This window comes from Acanthochromis polyacanthus, chromosome 7, assembly GCF_021347895.1.
Source record: "Acanthochromis polyacanthus isolate Apoly-LR-REF ecotype Palm Island chromosome 7, KAUST_Apoly_ChrSc, whole genome shotgun sequence".
Taxonomy (NCBI): Eukaryota; Metazoa; Chordata; class Actinopteri; family Pomacentridae; genus Acanthochromis; species Acanthochromis polyacanthus.
In genome coordinates, this window is record NC_067119.1 from 13,147,756 (window position 1) to 13,165,127 (window position 17,372).

Consider the following 17,372-nt stretch of genomic DNA (forward strand, 5'->3'; position numbering starts at 1 on the left):
TTTATACTATTCTGTATGTACTTTTACTCTAAAACGTTTCCGATTTAAACATCAGACATTTTTCCTTGATGATGTCAATCACTGACTTTATGGATTCTGATAAGTAATCTATCCATTCATCCATTCTCTATGCACCGCTTAATCTCATTAAGGTCGCTGGGGGGCTGGATCCTATCTCAACCGGCTCAGGCGAAGACAAGGGGACACCCTGGACAGGTCGCCTGTCTGTCGCAGGGCTACATGTACAGACAAACAATCACACCTCACATTCACACCTATGGACAATTTAGAATAATCAATTAACCTCAGCATGTTTTTGGACTGTGGGAGGAAGCTGGGGTACCCAGAGAAAACCCACGCATGCACAGGAAGAACATGCAAACTCCATGAAGAAAGATCCCAGGAAGATGGGACGCGAACCAGAGATCTTCTCGCTGCAAGGCGAAAGCGCTAACCCTGATTAATGATAAATAATAAAATAAAATCACCAAATAAACAAAAAAGACTTGGGAGGATGGCGATACAGAAAGCAATAGAGCTTAAAATGCTTCAATTAAACATTAGTCCAACAGCACAACCTTGAATAGCCTATATCCTGAAAAGATAATGATAAGAGTTTATTTCAAGTATTACTGATAGGTCAGGTCTGCATTGATGTACAAAAGACTCTAGAGGAGTAGCATTTTTGGTACCTGAGTTTCATCTTTTAAATTGAAATTCAGAGACCAAAACTCTGTCAAACAATTAAATATCTCGAATACCAAGACAGCACATTAAAAATACTGCTTACTTGTGACTGAAATACTGTAGTAATAATTATAAGGTTACTTTACTGTACTTTGATCAAGGCCGAAGCACACAGAGGTCAAATCCAGTCTTAATGTGTTGGAATAAGACAGACTAGAGTCATTGTTTGTTACATATACTATTATTGAGTATATAATAATACTTTAAAACATAATTTATGACTTAGTATTTTGATGCATCCCCTTGAGAACCTAAGAACACTGAGGACCCCAAAACTGGAAACAAAACATGTTCATTTTCATATTTCAACATCTCCATTTTAATCAGTCTTTAATAATACAAAACAAGCTAAATGTTATTGAAATGAAAGATTTAGTTTTGCTCGTGATTTTACTGTAAATACAGTCATACTATTTCTGAAAAGGATTTTTTTTCTAAATTCCTGCCTACAACCACAATCCCGACAACGACATTCCTTCAAATATATCAGTTTAATCAGGATGACATGCTTCAACAAGAAGACAGGCGGCAAGAACGATGACTTTAAAATGAGGTTTGACATTCCCTCCTGTTGAAATACATATAAACAAACCAGGACATCCCTCCCCAGCGCATCATCTACAAATAGAAGAAACAAACTGCAGCTATAAAACAGAAAACTCTGCTACTCTACAAACTCTCATCGCTGCAGCTTCACAATTTGTTGTGCATATTTGTGTCTCTATTGTAATTACCGAACAAAACCAGGAGTGCTGATTCAAAAGAGCAGAAGACAGTGTGCATTGTAATTTCAAAACATTGTCTAGTGTCAAGAAAAGATTGATTAAAAGCATCACAACATGGACAATCAGGATACTGTATCAGCATGAGCAGCTACTCTGTGGTCATGACATAAATAAAGCAAACAGGCAAATCTTGGTATAATCCCTTGTCATGACAGTAGATCTGAAGAACAGACATGATCATGGACCTGAAACAGTAAATGTGTCCTGAAAACCACATAAATTAACAGCATGGATGGAAGTTATGAGGGTAATATGTTGCTCTTGAGCTGTGAACATGCAGGATTTTATCAAAATGCAGCAAAGTCTAATGAACGTTTTCTTTTTTTTTTTCTTTGTCTGAAAGCTCCCCAGAAACCCACAAATATGACTCCTGTTTTCATGATCCTCACATTTAAAGTAACAAATATTCAAGTAAACTCCTACATGCCCCAAAATTAAACTCAGTTGTACATCGTCTTAAAAAATACCTGTAAGACTGAACAGGTAAATTCAGATATTATTTGTCTTAGAGGTAAGTTTTACCTCCTTCTTGTGTAATCCCTCGCTTGTAAATGTTAGTCACCACACAGAAAACCTTCACATTTGACTCCATCGACAACTAAATCCATGAAAAGTAAAGTATTTTCTGAGGTAAAGAAAGGCAGCATGCCACATTTAAACATTGTGTATCTTCACAAGTGAATCCTATATACTGGAAAGTATAAAAAAAAGAAGTAAAGATTCATAACAAAGGTAACATGACGGAATGACAGAGAGCATACACTGTCACATGCAGTGTATACTTCATTCATTAACTCAGAGTGATGTAAACAAAGGCACAAATTCATGTTTTTTTTCTGCCAAGTCTGGTCGGAAGCCACTGAGATTACAGCGACACAAGCAAAAAGTGCTCTGACCCTGAAAAACTTTGGCTGGTTTCACACACAAACATGAGGTTTGGTAGTTTCCTACGGTGCAACCTGGAAAAACAGTAAATAAAACATGTACATTTGAAGGTATTTCAAATGCAAAACCAACCTTGTGAGCATAATGAACGGACACAACTGAAAACAGAGCGATTAAACCATAAACTGTAGCATTCACTGATTTTAAAGAACAAAAACCAAACTTCACGAGCCAGAACTATTAACAGGATAGAAAACCCGACCAGCAGGAGCACTGGGAGGCTAGCACCATCACCTGGAGAGGTTACAGTCCAGGTACATCAGAAAGATCTGGTTCCACCGTCACTCCTAAACCCAACCCTATGCACCTCGTCTCTCCAATTCTGGTGAACATTCAAACTCAGGACGGAGCCCCACGAGTCGGCAGAGGAGCCGGTGTGCAGCTACAAAAACCAGACCGGCGGTAAGCCTGAGACCACAGATGTAGGAAAACATTTACGTCAGGGTTTCTTTTTAAAAGTGCGACAAACTTTGGGCGACGTGTTCAGATGAGCAGAGATGAGATGACGGTCTAAAGTATAGCAGGCACTAGAGAAACAATAAGTGGTGCTGCTCTATGAGGATTTCATGTTAATAGTTGTCAAAAAACTGCTGATGGAAACATTCAAAATCTACTAGAGGAAGACAGAAAATTTAAAGCACTAAAGACAAGTCGTTTTAAATTAACTTGCCTTGAAATGTAACCCAGGTGGAAAATATTACGATGTGTTAATAACTGTTAATTTAAAGGACAAATCTGGCAATTTTTGATATTCTTCCTCTTGCCAATTAATCCCATAAAGATCAGAATTAAATGCCTTTTAGAGATATTTTATTCCTCCACACAGCTTCATTGTTATTCAAAAACTACGATAACATTAAATGTGTATTCATCCACGACAGAAAATAGTCCTCATTTAAAAAAAAAACTTTTTACTAGAGTTTGTCATTTTAGTTGAAAAATACAATACCCAGTTCATAAAGGATTTTTTTCTAGCTGATAGAAGAATGAAACTACACATTTCTGACTAATTTGTGATGTTTTACATTTAGATTTGGTCTCATCATGGGATCTGTGGACAAATCGAAAGCTATCAAATATTGCCAGCTTTTCATCCGTTGATAGCATCGTTATAACTCACTGTATGGTGTCATTAGCTAATGTCTTTTACTGAATCTGCAGGTTTAACTAAGACATTCCTTTCTTTTTCTGATGTCTCAAAAAAGGCATTATACACAAAAACTATCAATACTATGATAACTGTTACAAAGGATTATATCCATGCAACCCACTCCTCTCAGACACTTCTTACTTCACCGGTTTTTCTTGGACAAATCAAATATTTTATGATCTAAGCTCAAAGTTCCACTTATTTTGGATTAGTTAACCGTATTTCACCATCTTCCTCAGCAAATGCAGCTGACTTACGGGTCATCAGCTGAGCTTAAATGTGAAGTTTTGCCACATGAGCTGGTCAGAACGTCTCTCTGAAGTTCTGAGAGGTTTGCTTGTGCTATTACGTTTAAACCAGCAGGATAAACAGAAGTCTGACGCCCTCGACTCAGCTCGTGGTGTTTGTTTAGTCTTGTCGTGACACCTGAGCAAGCTCCAAAAGATCATAAAATGTGCCTGGAAATTCTCAATTATTAACGAGAAGTTTTGAGCTTTGATCTTATTCCCCCTTAGTTTGCTCCTAAAGGTCGAAAATGAACAGAAACCAAATATAGTATTCAGGTATCTTCCCTCAAACCTGTTTAAAAAGTTTACAAAACAATCACAAAATAGTGACCCTACGTGAGAAACTGTTTCACATCAGCTGAGCCAGGGATCGATGGGCAGTGGACTAAATAGTGCAGTGGTTGTGTTGTTTACCTGCTCAGCTGTTGTGACTAGTTAAAGTTATGTGATCTATAGGCACAGCGTGTGCAGAGCTGGGCCACGTGGGAAACAAGAACTAGCCGACTTCTAAAATCGATCTCTCCAGCATGTAATGACATCTTTGTAGGTTTAGAAACACACCCTTCAGGTGGTGTGTGGCTGACGTCCACTGCGTTGGACTGTTGCTGTGCTAAAGCAGCTCTCAAATGTTTCAGAAACCGTTCAAGAGGAACCTGACTGCCTGATTACTTGTAGTTTTAGTTTAGAAAACAAACTGTGCATCATGTTACAATGATTGGCGACAGAGAATAAATACTGATATGCTGCCCTGCCCTAAAGAAGTGAAAACCAGCGTTACACAGATTACTGAGTAACCCGGTAAAAATGACACCAGATAAGAGTATAATGCGGTTACAGATGCTTTACAGGGGCAGGATGTAGTTGGAGTTGGCCAGCTTGCGCTCCTGTGCAGTGGGAACAGTCTCTCTGTGACGCAGAGGTCTGTGGCAGTCGGGGTCCTGAAGAGGAGGATAATGCTGCCGGTAGCAGAGCCAGGCGAAGGCCAGACCCAGCAGAGACCCAACTAACACATCTATGGAGGGAGAGAGAAAACAACACATATCACAGTCTGAACTGAAGCTACCGTTTTTATCATTTTGTTTCATTCTGTGTTTTGCTCTACTAATTGTTTTCTGTTTCGTTTTGGTCATTTTGTTTTGGTCGTTTTGTTTCACACTTTTGTCATTTTTTTTTCTCATTTGTTCATTTTTGTTGCTTTGTAACTTTTTTGTCTAATTTTTGATCTTTTTTTGGTCATTTTGTTTCTCAGTTTTGCTATATGTCCCATTTTTGTAATATTTTGTCTTGTTGTTGTTGTTTTTGTCCTTTTTAAAGTAAAACACTATATCATTCAGTTCCAGATGTATGTGGCTAAATGCTTTGTTCCTTTGTAGACACAATGAATTGTCAGCTGTAATGTGGAAATGATAAATTGAGGCAAAATGTTGTTGAAACTGAATTTATTTTTCTTCACAAATTTCAGTTTGTTCATAATGTTTTGTAAAAAGATAAATCCTTAAATGTCAATATTTTCAGAAGGTGCTTTTTTTATGAACTAAAACAAAGGAAAAATTTGGAGTTGTGGTTATTTATCGGTTATTATGCTCTGATTTTACTGGTCTGGCCCACTTAAGATCAAATTGGGATGTCTGTGGCACCTGAACTAAAATGCACTCGGAAAAGTTTCTGTTTCCGTACAGCAGTCATTTTATTGATGACTAGTGCTTTTAGCCTGACCTTGCCAGTGGTGTTTGTAGTCGCAGGTTCTGGAGAGGGCGATCACAGTCGCGATGAGTAAAGGGGTGAGGAAGGCACACAGCCGCCACGCTCTGCCTTGTCCTGCTGCAGTGAAGCAGCGCAGCTTTCCTGCCACGTACAGCGCCGTGAAACCCAAACCCGCGAACGCAACTGGAACCAAGGAGAAAGAATCAAAAGGGTGATCAGAGCCAGAGGACGTCTGATACAGAAACAGAGGAGTGTCATGCAGCAGGATCAGAGCCCAAGAGATGCTCTGTAGAGTAACACAAGATGCATTCTGATTCATGCAACCAAATATGAGCCTGAAGGCAAAAACACACTTAAATGGATCCATTTTGAGAGGTCGGCCGCCTGCCTCGCTTTGTGCATTTATTTGCTTTTGTTGTTAGAAATACAACAGCCATGCAAACATAATCGACCACAACAGCCTCTTACAGGAAGAGTGTCCGCTGGGAAAGCTCTTTCTGCCCTCCATGACCACATCTGGGTCACCGCTGCATCGGAGCTCCAGGTTCATCTGACCGTCCGGGAAGCAGCGGTAGAAGAAGTCTGGTCGCGGCCTGAGAGAACAAAGAGAGACAGAAAGGACAAATTCAGGTTTTATTTCACTGCAGCACTGGTTAAAGTTACAATCTGCTCTGCTGTTTTACCTGCCAACAACAAGTTTGATGACGTTGGTGAAAACTCCGTTCAGCACCAGCGTCAGAGTCACAGCTGGATGACAGGGGGAGACACAACTGAATCATAATAAAGACGAGTCAACTCAAAAAGCTAGCTGACATATTTTAAAATGAAAAATACTAAATCCTGTCCCTGTTTCTTACCCAGTGAAGCTTCTTTCAGATCTCCACGCTCCGACTTGTTCATGTAGGTGAAAACCAGGATTACAATCAGAGGGGTGAAAACCGCCACAGTCTGACACAGACAGGAAAAAGAGAAGGGCTGAATAATAATCTACTAATTTATTGTGAAATTAAAAGAGTAGTCCACCAGCTTAGAGTGACATTCCAGCAGCAATTAACACTGATGCAGCAGAACCGGAAAAACCATCAGAGAAACCAACGTTGTCATCCCATGCAGTCTTCTCCCTCGACATAATCTGCTGCCCACATTACCCACAATGCAGTTCAATCAGATCTACCAGAGATTCAGATGCATTATCCTCACAACAACTGATGTAGTCTCCAGTTACAAGAGACAAGCAGGCATCAAGATTACAGAGGTCTGGTAGGGTCACTTCTTTCTAACTCCACACCTCCAATTTATCGAATTTCACAGCTTTATCTGGAGACACTAAAGGATTTAAACAACTTTATTTCATGAAATGCATGCTGTTGTACATCAGAAACACGTGTAGAGCTGGTGGACTTCTCCTTAAACATCTGTCCGTATGCATGTATAGCATACACATAAATGATAACAGCTTCCACTATAAAGTATCGTGATAGTTTTTATATTAATATTTCAGACAAACTGCTTCTGTTTTTGTCACTACTAGATGAAAACCAGCAAAAACAGTGGAATTGGTTTGTCGAAAGTAAACTAGAAGGCAACATTATGCGCATTTACAGTGCCAGAAATCTAGATATCTATCATGTTCATGTTCTTGTTGAGCAGCAAAATGAAAAATAACAGTGACGTTTTTGACAAAAATAAAAGACATGAATTCTTGTAGAATTCTCTCATTTTATCTTCATAAATGTATTTTCCACTTTCTTTCCTTCTCCATGACAGCAAACTGATTATATTCCGGCTGTGGACAAAACAAGTCATTTGATTTTTTTTAACCATTTTCTGACATCTTCGAGTCTAAATAAATAATCAATTCTGCAAAAAAAGATCATTAATCAGCTTAATCGACAATGAAAACAGCGTTCAGTTGCAGCTTTACTTACAATAAGCTTTGGATAATCATTGACAGAGTAACGTTAACTGATGGTAAGAAACATCAGCATGATCTTTAAGACACAGCAGGAGAAGAGAAAGGATTTATCACCTTCTAGTTTATCTCAGATGAAATCAAACACACTTACAAACATGAGGAAGGTGGGAACATGGTCTCTCTCCACACGATGGAACTTGTAAAGCCACATCTCCTCTGCCTGGATCTCACGGTAGAAAGGAGGAAGCTGCTCCGTCACCCTGAGCGTACGACAAACAGCGTTATATTAGTGTTTGCTTTTCCGCAATAAAGAAACAATACCTGCATTATAGATGATGGATCTGTTGCAAATGAGATGACGCATCCGCAGGCGTGATTCAAAGGAAGCACACGACTTACAGGAACACCACCAGCAGCGCTAATCGGACGGAAACTTCCGACAGGAACCCACGCAGCAGCCTCCTCTTCATTTTGTTTCTCAGAGTGGACTTCAGTCAACAGCAAACATCGTCACGCCACCTTCTTTAAACTGAACTGGGACTAAATGAAACAGGAGGACTGAATTTTAGATTATACAGTGATCAATTTAAATACAAATAGCTCTTTTTTTGTTATGATTAAAGCCTGACTAATAATCCATCAGTCAGCATAAGCTCAATGTGTATGTTGGACAATAATCTAAATATTGCACTTCAGTAATACTAATAATTTGAGGTAGTTTTGAAACTGTTATTATTATTTAATGCTTATTTTCCTATGGCAATGTCTCAGTGCCTCATATATCCAACTGATCTCTATCAAAAATGTCTGCTTATGTTAGATGTCTAGGTAAAAAAAACAATCATTTCTGACACATTTTCTTCCATTTCAAAAGCTCTCCACACCCACACAGGTTTCCCACTTCACAGGACTGTGAGAGAAAGTTCACCCTGAACTCATCTGATATCCTCCTGATGTTATTTTGGTGCAGATATTGTTCTCTTCTGCATTGTTTATCTGTTCTCCGTCTGCTATTCTGGTTCTCTCACTCGTTTAACCTCACCCTAACTGGTTGAGGCAGATGGTTGCCATCCCTGAGCCTGGTTCTGTCAGAAGTGTTTCCCTCTTGGTAAAGGGGGATTTGGTCAGTGTTTGCTCTCAGGGAATACACAGTGAAGGTCACATGTAATTACTAAGACATTATTCTCCTTTATATTAAACTTGTCTCCAAAAACAGGGAAAAATCCCAAATAAATGGTGGAAGTGTTCTTTTTTTGTACAATATATCTCTAAAACGTGTCCAGTCAGTCTACATGAGATAAGCTGGTATTAAAGATAATGTTGAGAATGTGTCAGTATTTACTGTGCAGCTCCTGCTTCGTCTTAAAGCTGAAGTAAAGGCCAACATGCTGCACCTGTGCCCTCATTTTCCAGGTGATACACATATTTAGAAGCTGCTATTTATCAATAATTAGCATTACCCCACATTTTAATGACCTCAAACTAACCGTACAGCCTGTCAGCACACGAAAAAAGAGAAACACACAGCTAGCATCAATAACTCTGTGGAAACTAGATGTTAGCAGACTGAGCTAAGCTAGCTAGCAACATCTGTCAAACAAGACATCTGGCCCAGTTCCGCGTTGACAACCAGCCAAGAGCAGCTCCGGTACTGACCTTTAACGGGCCGGTATTTTATCTCTTTATTCTCATATTAACACGTCCCGTTAACACGAACCGGGCCTCGACATCCTCCGGTTCTGCCGACGGTGAAAGTCGCGCATTTGAGGACTTGAGAGAAGCACAGATGCCGCGGAGGTGCGGAGAGCCGCGTCAAGCTTCCAGATACAACGCACACATCCGGTACAGATTTTCAACATAAGAGTATGAAAATGAAGCAGCAACTTATTGAATTATAAAGACTCCAATAGAATGTCATTTAAAGAAGTAAGTGCAAGTCAAACACTTTATATAACACAAATCTTTACTTTTGATTCCTAAATACAATTCCTTCTTTAATGTTAAATTACAATCATAAGAGACTATTCACTTACGAGTATATTTTAAGGATTGAATTATACATTTTTGCCATTTAAAGTTTGTATATTTAAACTAATCTACACTTTGCATTTATACTTATGTTGTGTGTTACTGTGCATACTTATACACGCTTCATAAAATACAATAAAAGCAATAAAAGTACTCATGCAGAGTACTGCTGTTGCTTTTATTGTATTTTGCCAAGCGAGTTGAGATTTTTTCATGTGAAATACATTATAAACGTGTTTTTTCTGTTGGTCAAGTTCTGTGAAATAACATTTATCACCGATTATTTCTGCTTTGTTGCGTGATCAATGTCATACTGAAGATTACAAGCATTAGATAGCTAGCACTAATTAGGAGCTGCAGATTGAATAAGCTTGCAAGGATTCAAAACACATTTCTTTTCTTTGTTTTTCTTAGTTTTTTGTTTAGTTTGCCACCATTTGTATTCCATAAGTTTAAGAGTATAATTAAATTATTAACTTAATTAAAATAGAATAATTGTTCATATGACTACTGCAACACACCTATTGTATTTTAAACTTGTATATTTTTGTATCGTCTGTTATGATTTATGAGTTCTCAGCATTTAAAAGCATCACAGAGTGTTTAAATATCTTTTTGAATGTCGGGCTGTAGTAATTCATAAACAGGAAGCGGCGGTGAGATAATTTTATCTGACTTGACACGTGGATGCGAGAAGCCACGTCACGCTACAGATGATTAAAAAACTGTGACGTTGCATGATTTTTTGTTTTTCTATCAAATCATTTAGTCTGGCATTCTTCCTAATTGACAACGTATTATAGTTTATTATGTGGCATTATAGTTTCATTTTAACATTTTTTTCCTCTGAATTTTCTTCAGAAGTAACAGAATAAATCAATGTTTTTACTTTTTTCTAGGTTTATTTATATTTATGCAAATCCGTCAATACACTATAAAAAGGAAAAAAACAAAACATGGGAGCCAGAAACACAGTGAAATACAGCTAAAAAAATTTTTTTTTCTAAATCAAAATATATTTTTCAGCCTTAATCTGAGATCACGTTTCATTTATTTTTTTAATAAATAAAGAATATTTGCAAGTAGACAGAAAGAATACGATGCTGTTAATCTATAAAAATAAGTAATATATTTAAAGTACTAGTTTATACATTAAATTAAAAGGAAATATTTGATATTATGATACATTTGCAAATGTATTAATTGTCTTTTTATGTTTAAAATGTATTCTCTGAAAAATATGTAGATATTTATTATTTTTATTGTAATGTCACATCAGTATATAAATATGCATTTCTGTAATTTTACTAACATTTCCACGAATTTCAAAGAAATTTGAAAGGAAAAATCCCATATAATGGCAAATGTTTTGTGACAGCGTTCTAATTCACTAACAGATTTTATTTTTATTACCTCAAGACTAAAATCAAGATTGTTTTAAATCAGTTTTAAAAAGCGACAAACACAGAGCGTTTCACTGAGACAGAGTACAGCTTTATTAAAGTCAAACTTCAGGCATGTCTGAACTCTTCAAACTCAACTTTAGAATGAAAAAGGACAGAATCAATATTCTCAAATAAAAAGACAGTCATGTACAAAAAGAGTGTCGTCTCAACAGTCACACACATTTAGAAGCAGAATTGTACAGGCAAAAAGAGCACGCCACAGTAACATGATCCTATGCAAGTTCAATGCAAACTATTTACAGGTTCTTCAACAATATGTAGTATGCAGTAACACAGGTTGAACAGTAATCAACATGGCATTTTGTGTTCATCCACGTTTTTAATCGAAGCAACACCAAGAGAGATAGATATGACCCCAGTTAGAGTTACTGTAAGCAATTTTACTACAAGTAAAAAGAGATGAGTGCTTATGAAGGTGAATTTATTTCTTTATTCCATCACTGCCCGACAGCATGTCAACTAAAAACTCAATGACAGTCGGCAACATTGCACAAAAAACAAAACAAACAAAAAAAAAGACGTCACGGTGAACTGAAACATGCCCTTTGACAAACGAAAAAGGGGTGGTCCATCCAAAATTTAAGTGAAACAATGTTTAAGGGGTCACTTAAACGAGAACAAACATGCTGTCTCTTCAAACAAAAACAAACAAACGTGGGCAACAACAAACATCAGATAGCTGTTGAAAAGGGGACACTTCAATGAGTAATACTGCTGCTGAATCAGCTGAGAAGGGCGACAAACTGGCACAAAGGAAACGATCGTGGTCATGCGATCTGTAGGTGCAAAGAAAAATAAAGGCTGTTCGGTTTTACTGAATCTCTGTGCAATATGGTAAGAAAAACATAAAACAAAATAAAAACATTGGCATTAAATCACTGTCTGGTGTCAGGAGCATGCAATTCAGCTGAACAACAGCCACCTTCAGAATAAAACAAAGGCTGTAAGACCAGCTATGTCATCACAAGTCGTGTTTATCGAAGCAACAAGAGTCAGGGATGCCTTAAAAACAACACAGTAATAAATTAAAACACAAAGAATATTCAAGTGTAGATGACCGTTTTGAGTACAAGTGCATCTAAGATGATGCACCCACCTGATTACACAAAATAACGTTTGTTTTTCAGGAGTCCACAAAAAACGACGGATAGAATAAAGGAGGAAGAGCTGCTGAATAGTGACAAAAACTATATTTGTGCATAAATACTGACGTTTAAAGGCAAAAAGCTCACAGAAAAGAAGCAGGAGTTCTTTTTCTGGACCCTTTATGCGATTAAGCACCTGTGCTGTGCATATTTAGGATATTAAAGTTTCCTTCACTCAAACGTGTGATTTTATTTATTATTATTGACATTTGAAGTTAAATGTTAGTTTAAGTCCCAACTCATGGTCTAATATGCAACTTACACATGTTTGATGTGGCAATTTTAAGGTTCCACTGCACCAAAAGTGGACTTTGAAATGAGGAAAATTTGCATATTTATAGATTCTAGACCACTTTTAAGAGGACAAACGACAAATATGTGTGAGGTTGAGTATTTTTAACGGTCTAATTGAAGTTTATAGCTTAAAGAATGTCGAGAACTTTATTACTTTTCTGCATTCAGGGGCTCGCATCGCTCCCCCCCCCCCCCCTTTTGGATTTTTCTGCTTTATGATTAACATTCAGCTGCCAGTTTAACAGGTTAAAGCAGCTCTAATACAGCAGTCCTGCAATAAACCCTTCAGAAAGCGTAAAGATTTTGTTTCTTGAGTGGCGTTTGGAGTCATTTCAGAGGCGGCAGTTTGAATTTCGAAGCATTTCTGTTATTTACTAGATGGCAGAAGTAATAAAAACACCTGGCAGCTCAACAGCATCTTCTGAAAACTAAAAACTACAACCTTCCTGAAGGATTTACTACGAGTTCAACAAAATAAACAGGCCATCGTGTGCATCTACTGTTTGCATTCAAGGAGACAATAAAAAAGAATTGAACAGATTTGGAAACATTGGCACTGTTTAACCCTGTTTCTCAACTTTTGACACCAACCACCGTGGAAGGCTTACAAAAAAAGCATCTTTTGAGGGCAAAAAACATGAAAAAAAAAGCACAAATCGCAAGCAAAAAGCTGAGGCATGATGACAGAAAAGCTTCCTCCTGTGACGATCGCTTGAGTCTGAAACAGAAACTTTACATTCCAATACTGAACTGCTTTTAACACCAATTATTAGTGAGTCACGACACGCCGATGAGCTGCGGCGGTTACCAAATGTGGAATCATTACACCAAATGTAAAAAAAAACAAAAAGGAAAATAGGACTAAATACAGGTATATTATGTAAAACTCCCCATGTTTTTTTAAATAGTCTATTTCACTTACACCGTGGTGAAGAGGGAGACAAAAGTACTGCACTGGTGTCTGAAAAAGAAATTGGTATAAAATGCGGTGCAATAAATACAAAAAATTTGGATTTGACAGATGAGCGATTAAAAACACTGTACAGGAGTTTGTATTTTGTACATTAAACTGGACTGGACTGTTGTTACGCCGTTATGTCTTCTTAGAAAGCCCAGCCTTGAGGATTTTTCTCCAGGTGGAAAACGAAGAAATAGTAGAAGTAGAAGACGAAGAAGTAGAAGTAGAAGAAGAAGAAGAAGTGCCTCCAGAAGACACCGAGGACTTTTTTTCCATACGAAGCTGGGCTGGCAGTCATTCCTACTTGTGCCAACGAAACAAAAAACACAGCATTTTAGGCCACTTTCCTCAAAGAAAAAAAAAGGAAAAACTCAAGTTAAAAGAAACAAAAGCACACCCAGCACTCACCATGTTTCTGACCTAGAGGCAACAAAAGTTACAACACAGTTCAAATTCCAACGTCACTACGAGAAAAAGAGGTATCCATTTTTGAAACACTTGTCGTATGTTCTTTTAGTATACATTTCTGTAGATGTATGACCTAGCTAAACCGTGTAGCGACGAGCCGTGTGAAAGTGCTTTTTCAGAAAAGTCTGGCAAAACAAAACAAAAAAAACAACTAAAGAAGCCGTCACAGTACACAACTGAAATGAACTCACTGAAATGGACTGCATCTGGGCAGTAGTTACTACAGCCAAAACCCAACTTAAGGCTTGTTAACAACACTTTAAGACAGCACCAGTGATCACAAGCTGGGCCCCTCAATCTGCTATACAAATGATAGGAAACACTCGGACGAAATGTGAAATTTCAAAATAAAATTAAAAAAAAAAAAAAAGGATCTGTCTTGTCGTTTTAAAAAAGCGTTTCCTTCTTTCAGGAACAAACCGGAGAGGCGTTTTTTTTCCCGCCGCCGCTCCTGATCTTTAAGTTCTTTACAATATTGTGAGCCAATTATGTACACAATGGCAAGTGAGACTGGCAATATGAAAATCACAAGTACTTCTGTAATGTCATACCATTACACTATATACCATTATATTTCACCTTAATAGGACTATTTTCACAAGGAGGTCTGCGTAATGTTCAACACCTAAACAAACAAACATAATACACCACTCACCGAGATGAAGTGAGAGAATCTGTCTGTAAACATTAACAAACATAGATACTGTATATAATTATATTCATCTATACCCATAAGTATATTAAAACCATGTTTAAGGAAGGTTGGAATGTAGTGTGGTCCTGAAAAAAATTGCACAAAATCGGTCATTTCCCTCCCTTCCCCTTCCCCTCCCCGACTCCCTCCCTGCTCCTTTTTCTCCGAGAAGAAAAAGAGATAAATAGGATGACGGATCACGCCAGGAGCGATGGAGTAAAGCTGGCTCGCCTCCATCGTGAAGCCGTCCTGTGTGAGAGATGTCGACCACAGCTTACAGCAGGTAAACAAGGAGAGGAGCAGCATGACGGTGGAGAGGTTCGGCTCTACGTCTCCTCCTCGTCCTCCTCCCTTCGCCTCCCTCCACCTCGCTCGCTGAGTTCTTCAAAGTGCCGGTAATTGACGACGTGACGACAACACTTAAAATTTCCACAGCTGTAAAAACAATTTAAAAAAAAGAAAACATAATGAGGTTGTGGTCTGGGCCCTCCGCTGGGCGCAGGCGAGCTGCAGAGTAAGTAGTGGTGTGTTTTTATGGCAAGAGGAGGGAAAACGCCGCACGATGATGCCTGGTCACTCCCGCTGCTGTTGCTCCATCCACTCTGCTCTCGCCACAAACGGCATCGAGGTGTTCGTCAGTGAGTCTCGGCTCTGGATGGCGGCCGTCGCACTGGTCAAAAAGCACTGTATTCCCTTTAGTGGTGCGCTGCTTCATGTCGGAGGTGGGAGCGCCGGGCACCGTGCAGGGAATGAGGTATTGAGGGAGTTGCGGCGTCACTCGGTGGCCGACTGGCCCGACTCCGGCTCCGGCTCCTCTTTGACCCTGGCGGGGCTCATGGTGGAGCGGCGAGGCTGGGTCGAGCTGGAGCTGGAGCCCAGCGGACTAAGAGGGTTGTGGCTGGAACAGCAGGGGCGGTCTTCCAGGGAGGAGGCGGTGAGCGCTCCCGCCTCGTGGTCCCGGCAGAACGATCGAGGGCAGAAGTCACAGAAGGACGAAGCCGGAGCACCACAGACGCTGCAGTCATGCCACGGGCATTCCCAGCGTCCTGCAGACAAGAAGACAGGACGATTAGGCCTAAAGGTAAGCTCACAGGAGGTTATTTTACAATTCTACAATTTCATTTAGCAGACGTTTTATCCAAAACAACATATATCAGAGTAGATTCAGCATAAGCACGATCTAATCAGGAGAAAACAACCTGGATAGGAGCTATAAAACAAGTTAATGAGTCATAACAGGACCATGATGTCTACAGGCAGCAGACGTAATAGGACTTGTTTTGTTGCAGTCTGTCAAGTGCAGAGGTGTTCAGTGAAGACCTGAGTTTATAGTATTTTCTTAAAGACTGAGAGAGACTCAGCAGATCGAACAGTAGTAACTTGTTCCACCATCAGGGAACCACAGAAGAAAAGAGTTCTGTTATTGGCCGCCCCTGTTATGGTGGTTTGTTATTTTGAAAAACGGAAATGATAAAAAAAAAAAAAAAAAAAAAAACTTATTTCTGTTCAACATATATCAAGTGATGTTAGCTGATCTTTCATCCTCTGAATCCCAAAACCTACCAGTGGCTTTTTGTCTTTGCAAAACCACAAAAATTACACCATTTATCTGAGGCAGAAACAGTAAAAACACAGAATCACTGGATTTTGAACTTTCCAGCAGTCCTTGAACTACTCATCTGTGATGGACGTACAGTCGGGAAATTGAATTAAATTCATCAAAATAATTTTATTCTACGTGTCACTTAAGAGTTTGACAAAAATAAACTATTTGCTCTCACAAAATTCTGTAAAGAAGCAAAAAGTTATGAGCAACTGTTAAGCCATTAGATGGAAGCAGCAGTCAGGTGACAAAGACTTTTTTCTGCTCAACTGCAGGCTGTGTTTGCCCAAATCAGATGTGAAACAAGTAGACGAGTATGAACACAAATTAAATGTGTAAAGAGTAAATTAAGTATTACGTGTAGAGCAGGGGTGTCAAACACATTTTACTTCAAGGGCCACATTCAGCCCAATCTGATCTCAAGAGGGCCGGTCCAGTAAAATCAGAGCATAAGAACGTATAAATAACAGAGGAAAAATGCAAAACAAAACGCAGCAGGTAAAGTGTAATGAGCAGAAAACGCCCAGGAATTGTTTGAGGTGAGTCAGAGATATTCTGATGAAGACAATATTGTTCACTTGGTAAAAGGAACTACAGACATGTAAACAAAGTGTGGGTAGAACGGCTGTAAACACATCTGGTTTGATGTGGCTAAACGTGCGACACTACAAAAGCAGCTAATTTAGACTCTTTATCTGATGTGACGAGAACGTTGGCACTAAAGCTGAGCACCGTGGAATATCACATCAACACTTCTAGGTCAGTCTAAGGAGTGTTTATCCTGCTTCTCAAATTCTACTACTGTGTGAATATAACGTTATAACCGGGGTTTAAAGTGAACACAACCGAACGAAAAAGTTGAAAAACATTTAGGAGGCAAGTTGCTCTAGAAAAAAAAAATTGTTTCAACATTATGCATTGATTTTAATGTCTACATGTAAACAAACACATGCATATGAGGTCTACTGTAAAAAAAAAAAAGAAGTTTTTATAGTAAAATTCCGGCAACTGTGGTCGCTAAAACACGACCATAAAATTACAGTAAAACATTTTCTACATTTACGGTAAAGAAAGGCATTGATATTATTGATTTTAGCGTTTTAAAAAAAACATGCTTCCTTCCATGATTTACTGTTAAAAAAAGTTTTAAACTTCAAAAATGTTAAAAGTTACATGAAAATAC

General features: G+C 38.6%; 2 protein-coding genes across 6 annotated transcripts in view; both read right to left on the reverse strand.

Annotated features, from left to right (window-relative positions):
- Positions 1-1,042: 1,042 nt before the first annotated feature.
- Positions 1,043-9,360, reverse strand: plpp5 (phospholipid phosphatase 5). The gene is made up of 8 exons (XM_022196093.2): positions 9,190-9,360; positions 7,933-8,073; positions 7,685-7,793; positions 6,476-6,566; positions 6,302-6,365; positions 6,087-6,211; positions 5,631-5,801; positions 1,043-4,926 (listed from the first exon to the last, which is right to left on the reverse strand). Exons 2-8 carry the CDS (start codon positions 8,001-8,003, stop codon positions 4,757-4,759), a joined length of 801 nt encoding a protein of 266 aa, XP_022051785.2. The 5' UTR covers positions 8,004-8,073; positions 9,190-9,360; the 3' UTR covers positions 1,043-4,756.
- Positions 9,361-11,033: 1,673 nt separating this feature from the next.
- The window catches only part of nsd3 (nuclear receptor binding SET domain protein 3), a 31,822-nt gene continuing 25,483 nt past the window's right edge, over positions 11,034-17,372 (reverse strand). For all 5 annotated transcript variants that reach the window (XM_022196090.2, XM_022196087.2, XM_022196089.2 and 2 more), the window contains one exon: positions 11,034-15,632. In XM_022196090.2, coding sequence (XP_022051782.1) covers positions 15,361-15,632 — 272 coding nt within the window. In that variant the 3' untranslated portion in view covers positions 11,034-15,360. The remainder of the gene's footprint in view (positions 15,633-17,372) is intronic.